Source organism: Eptatretus burgeri, chromosome 9, assembly GCF_056783735.1.
Source record: "Eptatretus burgeri isolate ZD-2024b chromosome 9, Ebu_testis_v1, whole genome shotgun sequence".
Lineage (NCBI taxonomy): Eukaryota > Metazoa > Chordata > Myxini > Myxiniformes > Myxinidae > Eptatretus > Eptatretus burgeri.
Window position 1 is genome coordinate 14,299,709 of NC_140969.1, and position 18,898 is coordinate 14,318,606.

At 38.5% G+C, this 18,898-nt stretch overlaps 1 protein-coding gene across 2 annotated transcripts in view; it reads left to right on the plus strand.

Moving 5' to 3' along the window:
* LOC147019568 (cytoplasmic dynein 1 heavy chain 1-like) overlaps positions 1-18,898 on the plus strand; it is a 328,064-nt gene that overhangs the window by 246,441 nt on the left and 62,725 nt on the right. For both annotated transcript variants that reach the window (XM_085894142.1, XM_085894141.1), the window contains exons 60-66: positions 9,664-9,791; positions 9,971-10,124; positions 13,826-13,972; positions 15,340-15,490; positions 16,623-16,876; positions 17,083-17,217; positions 17,436-17,530. In XM_085894142.1, the coding sequence (XP_085750268.1) occupies positions 9,664-9,791; positions 9,971-10,124; positions 13,826-13,972; positions 15,340-15,490; positions 16,623-16,876; positions 17,083-17,217; positions 17,436-17,530 (1,064 nt within the window). The remainder of the gene's footprint in view (positions 1-9,663; positions 9,792-9,970; positions 10,125-13,825; positions 13,973-15,339; positions 15,491-16,622; positions 16,877-17,082; positions 17,218-17,435; positions 17,531-18,898) is intronic.

Below are 18,898 nucleotides of genomic sequence, written 5' to 3' on the forward strand. Positions count from 1 at the left end.
CTTCCCTTGTAAGGAAAGGTGTGTTATCACCCTCGTACTTTACATTCATTTCTGTAATCAATCTTGTAAAGTAATTCATTTTTGGGGTAAATCTAAAAGAATTATATTCCTTTTTATATTTTTTATTATCATTAATTAGAAGATAATCACAGAATATACATTGTTAAAAAGGCTTTTGACTCTGTGTTTAATCCCACTCTGTCACAATCCAGACAATTCTCAAATTTGTCATATGGAGAATCAGGGAATTCAAGGGGCTCAAAATCTAGTAAACTATTCATATTTATAAAGTAAAACTTTACTTCAAATAAAATTCATCTTCAGTATCATCTTCGGTACTTTCATTGGTGCTTTCACAATCATCTATAAAACGACTTTCATGACTATCGTTTGAACACAAACTCTCTATAACATAACTGTCTTCTGTTCCAACAGAGATACTATCATCAGTCTCATAATCTTCAAAATCTTCAGTTGAATAATGACTCGTATGTAATTGGTGGAAAAAAAACATTACCATTTATATCTATATACTTTTTTCCATTAACAGATTCAACTACTACATTTTTTTATATTAAAGGTAATTTTAAAATAATCCTTCAAGGGGCTGTCACACCTTGACGTTTTAGCCAGCATATGGCAAGGTATCAAAATGTATGTAAAACGCTGGCGTACGCTGAACTATTGATGTTTTTTAAAAAGTTTTGGGCGTATAATAACGTGTTGGACGTATGCATAACATATTCGTAACGTACACAGAACGTTTCAATCACATATAAATAACTTATACCAACGAATGCTGAGCGTGTTGTCGGTGTTCACAACCTTGCCCAATGATAGTCCAACTTATGCATAGCGCGGCAGCGTATCGCCGACGATCACGTGGCGTAGGCTATTCATAGGCTGCGGCTCGACGATTCAAATCATAACCGCACCAGACATTGAAGTGTGAAGCCGCTGTCACACCTTGACGTTTTAGCCAGCGTATGCCGACGTATGAAAAATTTGCCAAAACAAGCTGGCACACGTTGAATACGTTATGGGTAAGTTTTGTGTACATTAATAGCACGCTGGCATACGTCTTAGTACGCTGGCATACGTCGTCATACGCCGAGTACGTCGATAAATTTTCAGCATGTTGAAAATTTCTCGACGTATGACGCACATTCCGCATACGCTGGCCATAAGTTTGTAGGTACATTACGCGATCGTTGACGCATGTTACTTGTACATTACTCATAAGTCGAAACATGTCGAGGTAATTGTTAGCGTCAGTGTTCCAGACTCCCTGTTTTTTTTTTGTTTTTGTTTTTTTTTCTTCGGTTTCTAGTGCGGTTATGATTTATATCGTTGAGCGGCAGCCTATTAATTTTATTATATTATAACCGCAATAGAAATCGAAGTGTCAACATCACCGTCATATGGAAGAAAAAACGAAAAACAAAAACAGGGGGTCTGGAACACTGACGCTAACCATTACCTTGACGTGTTTCGACTTATGAGTAACTTACAGGTAACGTGTGTCAACGATCGCGTAACGTGCCTACAACACGTTACTCATAGGTTAGAAATAAGTTTCAAGTATGCTAAACATTACGTGGACGTGTTTCGACTTATGAGTAACTTACAAGTAACATGTGTCGACGTGTGTCAACGATCGCGTAACGTGCCTACAACTTTTGGCCAGTGTTATGCGGAACATGTGAGTCATACGCTGGCATATGTCGAAAAATTTCAAGCATGGAAAATTTGTCTACGTATGCCAGCGTATTTTTGGAATTTTTTTTGGAAAAAACGACATATGCCAGCGTACTACGACGTATGCCAGCGTACTACGATGTATGCCAGCATGCTCTTAACGTTTACAAACTTACCCATAACGTATTCGACGTGTGCCAGTGTTTTAGCCAAATTTTTCATACGTCAGGCATATGCTGGCTAAATCGTCAAGGTGTGACAGGGCCTTAACTCGTATTGAACGAAATGTCATTTCACGTGATATATTGGATTCGCTATATATGCTAGATATCCCTTATTGTCGGGTGTTCCGTGTGTGTGTGTGTGTGTGTGTGTGTGTGTGTGTGTGTGTGTGTGTGTGTGTGTGTGTGTGTGTGTGTGTGTGTGTGTGTGTGTGTGTGTGTGTGTGTGTGTATATGTGTGTGTGTATGTGTGTGTGTGTGTGTGGGTCTGCAACGCGAGGCTCCACAGCACGAACCAGCGAACCGATTTCAATGAAACTTTGCCGACATGTGGAATATATACTGGGAATGTGCGCATTTGAATTTCGTTGCCCAGCAACCACCCATTGCTGTGCATCGGCCGAAAAACCGCGTGCAGTATTTTCAATACTTGTCCTTCAGTTTTGAATGTAGAGAAACGAGACTTCAGAATTAAACACTTCCAGATATTTAGAAAATTTTACTTGAGCCGATTTTTGATTGAGGTTTTATTTTTCAAATGGTAGTCCTTCAAAAATAGGGTGTCTATTTACTGTCATTTTTATGAGGGGCTTAGGAAAGTGGGCGGAGCTTAGGGAAAGTGGACGTGGTTAATGAAAAGTGGGAGTGGCGTAGGAAAGTGGGCGTGGCTTATGGAAAGTGGGCGTCGCTTATGAAAAATATTGTGTGGCTCAGGAGGTGTGGTCAAACAAGAGCATTGAGAGAAGTTTATCGGGTGTTCCGTGTGTGTGTGTGCGTGCGTGCGTGCGTGCGTGCGTGCGTGCGTGTGCCTGCAACACGAGGCTCCACAGCACAAACCAGCAAACCGATTATTTTTCAAATGGTCGTCCTTAAAAAATAGGGTGTCTATTTACCGTTATTTTTTATGAGGAGTGCCAGTTGGCAAAATACGCAATAGGAAAAATCTTGCCAGGCAGAGGAACAATTCTCTGTGAACCAATACGTCTTGGCAATGAATCTTCGTCGGTGGATCGGTCAGAATGAAAAGCATTGTATCCAGCGCTTCGATCCTAGCGAATCCCTCGTCGCCTACCGGCTTGTTAACATCCTTTATTTCATCAGGATTTACATCTTTAGGGTTGTTGAAAAAAATACAAATTTCTCCTTGCATATTACAGATGGTCTTATCTTTTCTTTCTAAAGCTTCATCCATAAGGTTTTTCTTTTTTAATACTTTTTCTTGTTTCACTGCTTTTTCTAGTTTTGAATATATTGCCAGAAGGAGAGGAGAAACTTTTGTCAGAGCTACTGTAATTGATGTTCTTCCTGATGTATTAAAAGCCCTTCCACTAAAGGAAATTGAAGAACTCATATTATTCACCATAATTGTTTTTATCCAATAGTTGTTATATTTATCTTTATTCAATTTTACATCCTCAACATAGTTCTCAGTATCTTTTACAAATGACGAGATTGATTTAAACTTGTGTTTTGTGTCTTGATACATTGTATTTATTAAGTGAAAAAAGTTGGACTATAAAATTGTTTTCAGCACAGATTCACCTATAAATTCAACAAAATTTTCATCAAGAAAATTTTTATTTTAAGCAAAGTTTTATTCTATAAATATGGTGAATACAACATACTGCGATGCTTGTAATCATGAATATAAATGTTATAAAAAACACCTTCAAACCAACAAACACATTCAATCTTTTCAGACAAATATCTCCACTTGACCAAGAAACAAAACATTGTGATAATGATATTCTTTTTAAAAATTATAACAAACACCTTCAATCACGCAAACACAAGAACAATGAAGAAAGGGAAGGTGCCACTAAATTCTCCATTGAAAACGCTGATGGGGCATTTAAAGGACATATAAAAATAAGATTGTTTCGCTTTCAAGACCCTGGACCATCTTCAATCATGGAAGCTGTTGATGTGGTTAAACAAAGTATTGAAACTATAATTAAAAACACATTAAGTGAAATGAAAACTTTTAAGTTTTATATGGGAGTAAAATTGAATATGGTAAGACAAAGCGATGAAACTACTCCCTATATGAGGACAAACGCTCACTTTATATCATCATTTCAAGATTCTGTAAGATGTGATGTTTACGATGAACGCCAGAGACAAGAACAAGATGTTGATAACACTGTAGTAGGGAGTGGATTTTCTATTACAAAAATAATCTTTTTAGATATACACATCTTAAAATTAGATCCTCTTCAAGCTTCTTATATTGATTTACCAAAAGAGATAAAACTTAAGAAAGAGGTTGTTAATATTCAAAACAAAGATAATAAATGTTTTCTATGGTCTGTTCTTGCTCACCTACATCCTCCACAATGGAATCCTGAAAGGGTTGAACATTATAAGAAATGCGAGAATGCATTAAATGTTAAAGATTTAAAGTTTCCAATTTCATTGAGAGATATTCCTAAATTTGAGAAAATGAATAATCTATCTGTTAATGTACAGTATATGGATTAACGGACACAAACAAAGTTCAGCCATTAAAAATTTCAAACAACTATAAAAATGATGAAACACACATTGACCTTCTCTACTTTACTTCAAAGGAAAAATCACATTATGCTTTCATCAAAAATTTATCAAGATTAACCAAATCACAAATATATAAAAGAAAATGTAAAACGTATCCTTGTAAGAGATTCCTCAACTGCTTTCACACAAAACAACGATTAAATCAACAATAAAAATATTGTAGTAATCATAAATCAACCGTAATTAATTTACCAAAAGCAGGTTCAAACATATCATTCAAAGATTTAAATAAATCTATAAAACATCCGTTTGTGATATATGCTGATTTTGAAAGTATCCTTGAAAAGATAGATAGTTTCTCCAAATCCAAATAAATCATACACAAATAACTATCAAAAACATACTCCTTGTGGTTTCTGTTATTATATAAAATCATCCGTTGGTGATGAATAAAACAAGTTCGAACTTTATAGAGGAGAAGATGCCTCAGAGGAGTGTAAGACGATTGGAAAAAGACTGTGTAAGACTAAGAGAAATAATGGTAAAAACCTACATACCAATGTCATTAACAAAGGGAGAGAAAAAGGAATTTAGAAAGAACAGCATCTGTCATATTTGTGAGGAGAAAATTGAAAGAGAGGCCAAGGTTAGGGATCACTGTCATCTCACTGGTAAATATAGAGGTCCAGCTCATTCCCGTTGTAATCTTAATTACAAGCCACCAAACTTTATTCCTGTCTTTCTTCACAACAACGCTCACTATGACACACATCTATTTATAATAGAACTTTCAAAGACATCTGGAAATATTTCTGCCATTCCGAACACAGATCAAAAATACATCTCATTCACAAAAACAATTCATACATTCCCCATAACCCATATCAGATTTCTTGACACGTATAAGTTTATGGCAAGTCCATTATCTAACTTTGCATCAAATATTAAAAAGTTACCGAATCTTAAATCACATTTCTCAAATCAAGAAGAGATTGATCTCTTATCACAAAAGGGAATATATCCGTATGACTTCATGGATTCATTTGAGAGGTTTAAAGTAACACAACTTCCTTCAAGGGAAAGTTTCTATGGAAAGTTGAATAAAACTCATATTTCTGATGGAGATTATACACAAGCTAAAAAGGTTTGGGAGAAGTTTAATATGAAGAATCTTGGAAAATATCATGATTTGTATCTTAAAACTGATGTATTGTTATTGGCTGATGTGTTTGAAACTTTTAGAACAGTCTGTCATAATAAAAATTCTAATAGGTTAGACCCCGTTCACTATTACACAGCCCCGGGTTTGGCTTGGAGTGCGATGTTAAAAATGACAAAACAAAATTTGGAATTAATCAGTGATATAGATACGCTTTTAATGATAGAGAAGGCTAAAAGAGGAGGAATATCTCAAGTATGTTCCAAGAGATATGCTAAAGCAAATAACAAATGTCTTCCTGATTATAATAAAAATGAGGACAACTCTTACCTGATGTATTATGATGCTAACAATTTGTATGGGTGGGCTATGTCTCAATCTTTACCTTATGGAAAACTTAAATGGGTCAAAGAAAAACATTATTAAAAAGTTTTACTTGACATTGTTATCTCCTCTCAAAAAGAATTAGATGAAGCTGAAGTTGGATATTATTTTGAGGTTGATTTAAAATATCCAGAAGAACTTCATAACAAACATAAAGACCTACCCTGTGCCCCTGATAAAGAAAGTCCAAGAAAAGAATGGTTAAGTGATTACCAACAGTCATTTAATATAAAAGGTAAATCTCCAGAAAAACTACTTGCTACATTAAATGATAAAGAAAGTTATGTTTTGCATCAAAGGAACTTGAGACAATATTTATCTGCTGGGTTGAGAGTGAGAAAAATTCATAGAATTTTGAAATTTAAACAAAGTCATTGGTTAAAGAAGTATATTGATTTTAATACAAAAAGGAGAACAGAAGCAAAAACAGATTTTGAGGACTTTTATAAATTAATGAATAATGCTGTATTTGGAAAGATTATGGAAAAAGTTAGGAATCGACAAAGCATAAGACTTGCTACATCTTGGAAACAGGCTTCAAAGTTAATTAATAGACCAAGTTTTGAGTGAACGGAGGTGTTTTCAGAGAACTTTTGTGCTATTCATTTGAAAAAAGAGAGTATTGAAATGGATAAACCTATTTATATAGGAACATCAATTCTTGACTTGTCAAAGTCGTTAATGTATGACTATTACTATAATAATTTAAAATCAAAGTATAAGGATAATGTGTCATTGTTATATATGGATACAGATAGTTTTATATTAGAAATTAAGACAAGTGATGTATATGAGGATATGATTGATAATATTGATAGATATATGATACAAGGAATTATAAGTCAGGTGATGTGTTGTTTTCCTCAAAGATTAAAAAGGTTATTGGTAAGTTTAAAGATGAATTGGGTGGGAAGGTCATGAGTGAATTTATAGGATTGTAATCAAAGTGTTATGCTTTTACTTGTATTGATAATAATAACATTGAAAGGTGTGATAAGAAGTTAAAGGGAATAAAGAAAAATATAATCAAGGAACCAATAAACTTTAAACATTATTACAACTGTTTAACCTTAAAGAAGGAAGGGTACAGAAAAATGAATACAATAAGAAGTTAATGAATGGGGTGGGAAGGTCATGAGTGAATTTATAGGATTGTGATCAAAGTGTTATGCTTTTACTTATATTGATAATAATAACATTGAAAGGTGTGATAAGAAGTTAAAGGGAATAAAGAAAAATATAATCAAGGAACCAATAAACTTTAAACATTATTACAACTGTTTAACCTTAAAGAAGGAAGGGTACAGAAAAATGAATACAATAAGAAGTTAATGAATACAGGTTAATGAATACAACATGGCTGCTCGCTCTCTGGAAAGCTGGCCGACGCGATGAGCCGATATTCATGTACATGCTATAAATCAATTTAGCACAATAAATATGATTATCACAGCCCTCTTAGTTTGCGCCCAGAAACCCGCCTTGTGAAATTTCAGGCAATTTTCCAAATAGAGTCTCACAAATGGCAGCCCTGGTAATTCCATTTTTCTATTCGCTAAAGATTTTATTTTTTTTATATGATGCTGTAAGTCATAAGACATTCTCCTTGGGCACAAAAAACAGGTCCCTCAGAGGCCAGTTTTGGAGGTATTGATTTTTTTGTACAGTCCACAATAAGTGTATGATGTACGATGAAGTATTTTATCTGTTGCTAAGCAACGGAGGTGTGCATAGCAACCATTCATTTTTGTGTACATGCTAGCCACATTGTACACATTTCACCCAAGTTTCATCAAAATCAGACTCTTTCTCTTCGAGATATTCGCAATTAACCGTTTCTGAAATGTTCGACATGTACTCGCCCAAAACCTATCTCCTCCTACAAATATTTTTTTAGGGCTGCAAATTGGCATGAAGGGAGCTAGATAGATTGCGCACAGAACTCTATGGTTCGATTTTTCGATTTTTTTTTTCGATTTTTTTGACCACTTTAAAGGGCCGTTGCTATGCCGTTGCTAGGGCCCGGAGTCCCATATTCGAAAGTACACGATTCCCAGAAATATTGGTCCTACCTACCAAATTTCATTGGAATCGGTTGAGTGGTTTAGCCCCTAGGCTTGACCAAAGTTTCACGGACAGACAGACAGATGGAAATGTCCAGAATAAGGGTGCTCTAAGAGCAGCCACTTATATACAGAAGAAATAAATAAGAAAGCATGAGGAGCTTTTGATGATAGAAGATATATTTTAGAGAATGGAATCGATAGTCTCCCTTGTGGTTCTAAGTACAAGTGTTAAGATATTGGTTTGGGGATTTTAACGGGCTACCGCCATCTTTTTACTGATTTATAAATGATAGAACCAAGCAATAACCAAACCAGAGTGGAGATGTAATCAGCCTTGGTATTTAAATGGGAAACATAAAGAATGTGTGAAATATCAAATAAGTCTTATTGAAGAAATAACCGCGGTAAAAGTTGATAAAACAAATAAGCGGACAAATTTAATTTCAAATAAGTTGGCGGATGGAAAGCAAAAAAATTAATATCCTTGAATGGACTGAAAACTTTGATGGTTATCAATTGAATAATGGAAAGACAATTTACTCCAATCTCAAAATGATATGTGGCTCAGGAGGTGGTCAAATAAGAGCATTGAGAGTAGTTTATCATTTTATTTCTGCTCAACAAAGACACATAAACCAAGAACTAAGTTCCAAAGTAATCTTTATGAATGTACTCGATGGTGATGAATGTTATAATAAAATTAATTTATTCCCGAAAGTAGAACATGGACAAATATTCATTGGTTCGCTCTTTGAGTGGAATGAAAATATAAAAGGAAAGAAGTGTTTTATTCAGTAAGTCTCAATTTTACATTTGCTCAATGGGGCAGAGATCAGTCTCTTGTTTTGGGCTTTTGGGGCTTGAGTCAGAAAGGTTTCCCCATTCATTTGTATGGGAGGGGAGGAAATCAGTGTCCTATTTTGGGTTTTTGGGGCTTGATTCAGAGAGTTTTTCCCTTTTTTCCCATTCATTTCAATGGCTGCCTTAGAAACCCCATTAATCATCTACTCACAATATCAATCTAAATCACGCGATATCACACAATAATAAACTATATCACGTGATAGCAACCTAAATCACGTGATATCACACAATAACAATCTAAATCACATGATATCAAACTAAATCACGTGATAGTCCATGTGGCTCGAGATTGAAAGAGCAACTGTGAGTTGAAACAGAGATGCGGGATTGTGTATTCCTCCGCGCCAGACCATGATAGAGTGAGGGACCCATGCCGCGATTGGCACATTTTACCACAATAATTCAACCACGATAGAGTAAAACCGCGATGAGGAAACCCACGTTCGGGGTGGGACTGCTGTATATACTTTGACACTGTATAACGCAAATTGCCTTTTTGGCACTTTCAAAACCCTTCCGTTTAGTAGTACTTGGCCAAAATATTATGGCATTTTACATCATCTCGACCAATCAAATTTGCTGCTCGTAGACTCTGCCCATATCCTAGTTTCTCAAGACTGCATGGGTAATGTGTTCTATGAACACTGGTAATTATTATTATTATGTCTGTGTGGGAAATCGATATGAGGGCATGCTGAGTTGAGGGTTCATTGACTTTAATTTAGAGAGAAAGACTATTCTTCTTTTGAGTGAAAATTGTATGCCCCATCTGTAGTTTCGCACAGACATCGCACGGACAGAGTACCTCTCCAACGCCGACGAGCGTCTTCGCTGGCAGGCAAACTCGCTGCCTACTGATGATCTCTGCACTGAGAACGCCATCATGCTGAAGCGATTTAACAGGTATGTTTCTAACAGGTCATATATTTCATGCTTTGACTTTTACAGCGCTTTTTGTGACTTAATTTCGTCTTTTCTTTTTGTGCTTCCGAGCTCAGTCTCTCTGCTCAGTACTGACATGATCTCAAAAGGCAGGTTTCTGGTCTACTATCAATCGACTGAGTAAAATGTGCACTTGGCAGGTACCCACTGATAATCGATCCATCAGGCCAGGCCACAGAGTTCATCATGAATGAGTATAAGGAACGGAAGATCACACGCACAAGTTTCCTGGATGATGCCTTCCGTAAGAACTTGGAGAGCGCACTGCGTTTTGGTAATCCACTTCTAGTGCAGGTACTGCACTGCATTCACCACACAACTTTCCTTCACATCCTTTTCCTTGTACACCCGCATATTTCCAGTTTTTTACTGAAATTTAAGCAGTTTAATGTTTCAATGTTCTCTGAAATTAAAGCATAGAACAAATAAACAATTGCAGATAGAAAAGAATTCATGGAATCGTTTTGTTGAACAAAATGTAATCAAAATTTTTGACTCTTCAAAGTAGCCACCTTTTGCAGATATAACAGCCAAACATACTCGTGGCATTCTTTCCACAATGGAACTCAAATATTATTTGGATAGTCCTTCCCAACACTGTTGCATAAGTTCCCACAAATGTGTTGCACTTGCGGGTTGCTTTGCTTTCACCCTTTTGTCCAGTTCATCCCAAACAAACTCAATGGGGTTTAAGTCAAAAATGGGGTTTAATGGTGCAAAAACAGATCCCTGCAACTACAGACCAATCAGCCTTCTCCCAATCATCAGCAAGGTTATGGAATTCATCATCACTTCAGACATTAAATCCTTCCTCTTCTCCAATGGCTTGATTTCCGATCATCAATTTGGTTTCAGACCAGGTCACTCCACCCTGGATATGCTGCTTCTACTCTCCCACCAATCATGGATGGAGGTCCTCAATGCCAGAAATGAAATTCGAGCCGTATCCCTGGACATATCACGTGCTTTTGACACAGTCTGGCACCCTGCCCTGCTCACCAAACTCTCTTCCCATGGTATCCAAGGCCATCTCCACTCATGGCTCGCAGACTTCCTCTCCTGTCGCAGTCAACGTGTGGCCCTAAATGGAGTTCTTTCATCCCCTCTTCCTGTCCAGGCTGGAGTTCCTCAAGGTAGCGTTCTGGGCCCTGTTATTTTTCTGGTTTTCATCAATGATCTCTCCAACTCTTTGGAAAATCCTCTATATCTCTTTGCTGATGACTCCACCCTCTGCCGTACCATCAGTCATCCCTCAGACCGGCAAGCAACAGCTTCTTCGCTCACTGCAGATCTGGGTAAAATCACAAACTGGTCCAACACGTGGAACATATCTTTCAATCCGGACAAATCTCACACTCTCACGATGTCTCTCCGAAAGGACCGTTTGGAAACCCCCCCCCCATCCACTTTCTCAAAAATCCTCTGGAAGAAGTCCTTTCTTTCAAGCTTCTGGGTCTCACTATCTGCCATGACCTTTCCTGGGAAAGTTCCATTTCAAACCTCGCCTCCAAAACCAGTGGCCGACTGGGAATCCTCCGTCGTGCAAAGTCCTTCCTCGGCCCACCTGAGCTCCTGACCACTTACAAAGCTTTCGTCCGCAGCCTGATGGAGTACTGCTCTCCCCTCTGTGCTGGTGCTCCTGACTCCCACCTTTCCCGGCTTCACGCTGTGAAAACTAAGGCATTTCGGATCATTGGCATCTCCATGATGAGGCTGAGTCTTTGGGCCTCTCACTCTCTCACTGCAGGCTGGTCGGTGGTCTTTCTGTCTTCTACCATCTCCTCTCCAGCCTCGCTCCCCGTGCTCTCTCTGCGATTTGTCCCCACTACATTTCCGCAGGGTGCTCAAGGTCCGCCAACAACCCCCTTCTGATAAAACTACCAAAATCACGAATCACTGCTCACCTTCACTCTTTCATTCCTCTTTTTTCCCAACTTTGGAATAAATTTCTTCACTCCATTCAATCCCATTCTTCCCTCCAGGCCTTCAAAACAGCTGTTCACCACCACCTCCTCACCCCCCCCCCATCCAAATCCTCGATCTTTTCTACCCCCGATAATCCACCCAAGTCCACCTCCTTCAAATTCCGTTTTCCTTCCTGAAAGTCCCTGTAATGTCCATCTTGTATTCCCCATGTTCCCCACCCCATCCCTCTCCTTTCCACAGATCTAATGTCTCTGTTCCCCACTGTTTTCTCCTTCCCACTCCCACTCCTCTTGTCTCATGCCCCCCTTGCTGTGCGTTGTATGTTAGCTCACACACGAGCCTCGACAAGGTATACAAAAAAAAAAAGTCTGGAGACTGTGCTGGCCATTCCATGATATGAAGCCTCCCGTCTTGTTCTTTTCTTCTAAGGTAGTTCTGACATCGCCTGGAGGTATGTTTTGGGTCATTATCTTGCTGTGGAATGAACCCCTCACCAACTAGGCATAGAACAGAGGATATTGCATGGCGCTGCAAAATACTGTGGTCGCACTTTTGGTTCAGGGTACCAGTCACTCTGTGCAAGTGGATCCAGCAAAAGAGCCCCAGATCATCACGCTTCCTCCTCCATGTTTGACAGTTGGTGTCACACACTGAGGAACCATCCTTTCGCCTACTCGACGGTGTACAAAAACCCTGCGTGATGAACCGAAGATTTCAAATTTTGATTCATCAGTCCATGAGACCTTCTTACAGTTTTCAGTTGTCCACTGGCCATGCTTGGTGGCCCAGGCAAGCCTCTTTTTCTTATTTTCTATCTTGGCAATGGCTTTCTTACTGCCACTTGACCTGTCAAACCTACAGCTCGAAGTCTTCTCTTCACAGTTGAAACTGAGACTTCATTACTTCGACCAGTGTTAAGCTGTGCTTGAAGCTGCTGTCCTGTGAGCCGCCTATCACGCAAGCTGTTGACTCTCAGAAACTTGTCTTCTGATTGTGTTGTGGCTTTGTGTCTGCCAGACCTCTTCCTGTCAGTTTCCTCCAGTTTCCAAGTGCCTTTTGATGGTGTAGGAAACTGTACTGACTGACACTTTGGCTGCTTTGCAATTTCTCTAAAGGAAAGACATACACTTTTAAGGGTTATAACGGTCTGTCTGTCTTCCTTTGTTAATTGTCTTTTTCTCACCATTATGATAGCAATATACTACTTCCTGCAGTGCAATATTGTCCAAATAATGCTTCAGAGGGTGTCGCAACACAGTCTGTTCCAACACTGCTTTTATACAGACAGAGGGTTTGTAACTAATCAACAAAAGTTGGGACATCTGCAGGAATTGTTTACATCAACTTTCAAGGCTTAATTTACTTCCATTGCTGCAGAACAGCTGCAGTTGCTAACCCATTACTTGTTCCCTGAAAAGGGCCTTTTTTAACAACTCGGAAATTTTCATTATTTTTCAGTTTTTGGTCACCTAAACTTTTTCTTTTTTTTAACCTCTGGCAGTTTACTGCTTTGCTTTGTAACATTTCAGGTTATTCACTGGACTTGAACTGCTTAAATTTCAGTAAAAACTGAAAAAAACGGGGGGGGGGGGTTCTAAAACATTTGACTGGTAATGTGCGTTATTCTTCTTTGGCCATTCCACGAGAGTTTTTCGGTGCTTGAGTGGGTAAAACCTTGTGTCGGGGCCTAATTGCTCTATTTTTAATGGAGAAACGTTGATTTGGCACCTCATTGCTGAGTTATATTTCTTGTTTGAGAGAACATTTGTCAAGTGATGAACATTACATTGTATTCAAACATACAGTACATTGTTGACCTTCTTAGATACTAATATTAATATTTCCATGGCCTCAGGAGCATTGTTTATTCTATGGACACGTCATTGCATGGTACTTGTCTCCTTTGTACTGTTATAATGTTTTAGGGTTTTCTGTATTTCATGGATTGCAAACTTAATTTACTCATAAGTCAGATCCAATAGTAAATGTTGTAAACAAACTGAAAGTTACCAAAGTGTTATCAATTTGACCATTTGTTTTTCTTTGTTACTCCAATCTGTTGGCCTCAGGATGTGGAGAGCTACGACCCAATTTTGAACCCCGTGTTAAATCGTGAGGTGCGACGAACAGGTGGTCGTGTGCTCATCAGCTTGGGAGACCAGGACATTGACCTATCACCCTCCTTTGTCATCTTCCTGTCAACACGCGACCCCACGGTGCCAAAGCTAAAAATAAAACTTTCCCTGGCTTTCTTTCTTGAACCATCTTGGAAAATATTACACTATTATTTTGTGATTTCTTTATTTATTATCATCTCTCGTCGTCACAACGATGTTCATATGAAATGGGGCTCGCTTCAATGCTTCACCTGACTCACTTTAGCTTATTGGTGGATCTTGTTGGCTTTATCAAAATTAAAAAGCAAGATTTGAAATTGGAGTTGATTGTGTAAGTTAGAATCCATGTTAAACATTTGATTATGAATGAAGAACTGTTTGATTTTATTTTTTTTTAACAGAATATCAAATATGTAAGACAGCATGCCTAAAGCCTCATCTTGAGTCATCATTCCAAAGAGACAAATGACAAGTATCAATTTTAGCTGACAGGTATCAAGGATAGTCTAGAGATGAAAACTTTTTTTGAATCACAGTTGTAACTGCAATGGCACTCGATAGAGCGCATACCCCCAGGCCGAGTAGTTTACGTATTGTATCACTGAGAGGCCAGATCTGCATCCAGACCTGAACCAAAATCAAATCAATTGGTCCTTGTCACACACCCAACCTGTCCACTAAGTTTTGTTCGAATCCGTCCATTACTTTTTGAGATGTCCTTCTCACAGCCAAACGGGTGAAAATATAACCTGCTCACAGGTAACAGAGATAGTTTGAGTAAGTTTAATTTTTCCTCATTCACCTCTGTCAGTTTTGAGTGGAGAGCCAATGAACAGAGTTGCCAAAAATTTCAGCATTGCTTCTAGCCTTGCTGCACATGTAATTAAACCTCTCAAATGTGTGGCATGCTTCATGATGGAGGGTTTCAGTTTTTTTCCAAACGGTAATGAAATGTTTTGGGAGAGATATTCACATGGGGCTCATGAAATTTTTACGATCTTTAATGTGCAGTTTCAGATTTGGATGGAGCTCCCTCTTTCAGCCCATCTTTTCAGTGATTCTTTCATCCAGCCTCCTTTTCTGTTTCATGGAAATTGTTGTTTCTTATGAATCAAAAGTTCCCTAATTATAGCCAATAATGTACATTTTAGAAGCTTTCTGTGTATGAGAAGGCATCACACAACAACGTCATGCAAAAGCCAGGGCAAAACTGAAGGAAATCGCTGAAGGAGTCTGGACACCATGACATGGCCTGTGTATTGTAACAGTCCGTTTTAGCTTGTATATGTTTGTTAATCATGAATGATAGTGTTGATGAAGTTAAACTGTCTTATGTCCTTGCTTTTCCATAATCGGCACTCCATGTCTCAGTTAAGTTTTTATTCTGTTAAGCATGAGCGTAAACGTGTGTTTGTAACTTGTTGATATCACTGGAAGATACCAAGCTAATGGTATTTTTGTACCAGGCTGAGTTTGCACCTGATCTGTGCTCACGCGTCACATTCATTAACTTTACGGTAACAAGGAGCAGCTTGCAGAGCCAGTGTCTGAATGAAGTGCTTAAGGCTGAACGGCCAGATGTTGATGAGAAACGCTCAGACCTTCTCAAACTGCAAGGTGAGTGGCTCCCAATAATTATGCCATTGATAGTAATAACCATTGGTATCATGTCTGTTATGGTTGATATTATTATAATACTTATCTATATTTCCTCTGTCATCAATAATTGAGAAGTACCAAGATTATCTCAACCATCCCCATGCTGGCCTGTGTAGCTGTGTTGTCCTCGGCTTCATTTCCTGAGCAATTAAATCCAATAGAGAAAGCATCGCAGAGCATGCTGTTACATTCAGTGCCTTTTCAGCCGTTTCATATTTAAGCACATTAAATATCTTGTATTATCTTTATTTTAAGTAGGCCGATAGACCAGATACCACCCAGACCAAATTCCAAATTAATTTGGTATGCCGAGTGGTGGCTTGACTGTGTTGCCTTGTTTGGACCTTTTCTGGTCTATTGCGACTGCAGTTTACCTCAAATGGTTAATTGGATCATCATCTTCAAGACTCGTCAAAAAAAAAAAACAGAAATAAACTTATTTGCATTCTTCTTCTTATTCCTCTTCTTCTTCATGTGTTGCACAAAGATGCAGGGTAGCACAATTGGCTGAGGGTGCGACTGTGCTGCTGATGCAATGCCCTCTGCGGGTTATGGCAGGAATTTGGAAAGTGGCCATAATGCTGGCGATAGCTCGCCTACTCTTCGTAAAGATTGGGATTTTTAACATCCAGCAATGAATGATGGCAGACGTATTGCCTGTTTTACGCCCATTTGAGGGACAGCACACACATTGATGAATCACCCTGCCTGTGAAACACCAGTCGGACAGTTTATAGCTGAGATGGGATTCAAACCCAGGCGAGACAATTTAGAGGCGAGTGTGCATACCTCTAGCTTTCGGCCATCCTGCCAGCCACTCATTTACATTTCAAATAATGGAGTAAAGGGATATAAAAAAGTTGACACAAAGCATTATGATCAAAACAAGTGTCTGGAAGATACTGAATGTCAGTGATATCTGGAAGCTATCAAGGGAATGCTGAATGTTATTGAATCCAGTTTGGATTCTCCCCTGTGGTTTAAACAATCATAGAGTACCTCAGAACACTCCCTCTTTTGGTGATGAGATAATGATAGTCACTGAGGATATGATACAATGACGCATGTTCGATTACTCGGTTCCTTTCAGGAGAATTCCAGCTTCGTCTCCGGCAGCTTGAAAAGTCCTTGCTGCAGGCCCTAAACGAGGTAAAAGGCCGCATCTTGGATGATGATACTATCATTACTACTCTGGAGAATCTGAAGCGTGAAGCAGGAGAGGTGATGAGGAAAGTGGAAGAAACAGATGTGGTGATGGGAGAGGTCGAGAATGTTTCTCAGCAATACCTGCCATTATCCACCGCATGTAGCAGCATCTACTTCACCATGGAAGCCCTTAATCAGGTAGGGACATCAATGAGCTGTTATTTTCTATAATAATGAAGCTGAGGATGAGGTTCAGGCATTTGGTGTGCTTTACTGTCCACTTTCTCCCATCACTCTCATGTTTATGGGAAGTTACAGCATAACAAGCAAAGGGTATATGGAATGTTCATCATGCTTATGGTGTGCTGTATTTCTCATGCTCTGTTCTGTTTCCTGGCCTACAGATCCACTTCTTATATCAGTATGCACTACAGTTCTTCTTGGACGTCTACCATGCTGTGCTCTATGAGAATCCACGTTTGCAAGGCCTCACTGACCATACACAGCGCCTCAATACCCTCACCAAGGATCTCTTCCAGGCATCCTGATGCATATTTTTACTCGCACCATGACCATTGGCTCAAAGATCAAAATCCATTCACATTGTGCACACTTTACATCTCAGCATACTACCAAATATTCAACACCTTGCAACATTTCATTATACTGTACTATGATTGCTTCACCTCATTTTGACTATCAGTACAACATGTTTTTTTTTTTAATATCATCCATGATGTCTGGTGTGACTTTACAGGCCGTATTTAATCGTGTGGGACGCGGCATGCTACATCTGGATCACATGACATTTGCAATGCTGTTGGCACGGATTCGCCTCAAGGGCATGAGCAGGTGCACATAAGACAAGTCACTGTTTTCCTCATGATTCTTACCTCTGCCACAAAAGGTGGACGGAGGTTATGTTTTCACCCTGTTTGTCTGTGAGCAGGATATCTCAAAAAGTTGTGGACAGAATCAGACTAAATTTGGTGGACAGGTTGGGTGTGTGACAAGGATGAATTTATTTGATTTTGGTGAAGATCCGGATCCAGATACGAGCTTAAAATATTTTTAAAGTGATTCTTCACCGTTGAGAGATAGGACTAAAAACGATATATATATATATATATATATATATATATATATATATATATATATATATATATATATATATATATATATATATATATATATATATATATTTCAAAAAGTTGTGGACGAGTTATGACAAAACTTAGTGGATGGGTTGGGTCGTTGACAAGAACAAGCCAATTCGATTTTGGTTCAGGTCTGGATGCACATCCGTCCTATTAGTGGGATATGAAACGTAACCTGTTGAGACTGGTGGAGGAATGCATCCTCTGAGTGCCGTTTTAGTTTCTATCTTTGTTTCGTTTGCTTGACATTTCCATCTGAGCACTTAGCTCATGATTCTACGTTCCCATACTCTGTTGATTTTTTTTTTCCCCCCTCATCTCCTAATGTCCTTGTTCTGCTTGTGGTATTTCATATTTCTTGTCCCACATCTTATACTCGTATTTCATAAAGTGTCATAAAGTCTCCCCATGTTCTTGTTGTGCTTGTTATACTCATATTTATGCAAGCTACTTTATGATCCTTAAACACTGGAGGAAATAAATTCTGGGAGGGTACTCATGGTGGTGGGCAATGAGTTGACAAAGATAGAAGGGTATCAAAAGTGGTTTGGTATACTACTCATCTTCTCCCTTCTCACTCCATTTGTTTATACACTATCTTATCAAAGTAATGGGATTCCTCCTTCCAGTTGTGAGAATCTCCCACATGTGTGTCTGATATGTCTAAAAGTGAAGATCATCAATTGGCAGTGCAAAAGGTCAGCGAACAGTCTTCTCTGTTTTAAAGCACAATATTCCAAAGGAAGGAGTTTACATTTATATGGAATGTCCATAGGACCAAAAGCTTACAGTTCTTGCTTTCAAAAAACCCTTCGAGGATTGTATCTGTATGGCTCAAACAAGGATATGCTGATCACTTAAAATTGTATTCAAACTTTAGCTATTTGAGACGGCAGTATGCAGGTCTATTGGGTGAGGGTGGATCAGTGCACCATCCCTGCACCTGGAAAATAACATAACCTCTGCATTATTTCCCTCTTTACCTTTGCATGTTCTCATCTCTTATTTGTATGTTATGTTCAAATGTCATATTGGCACTATGCATGTCTTTAAGGCATCAAAG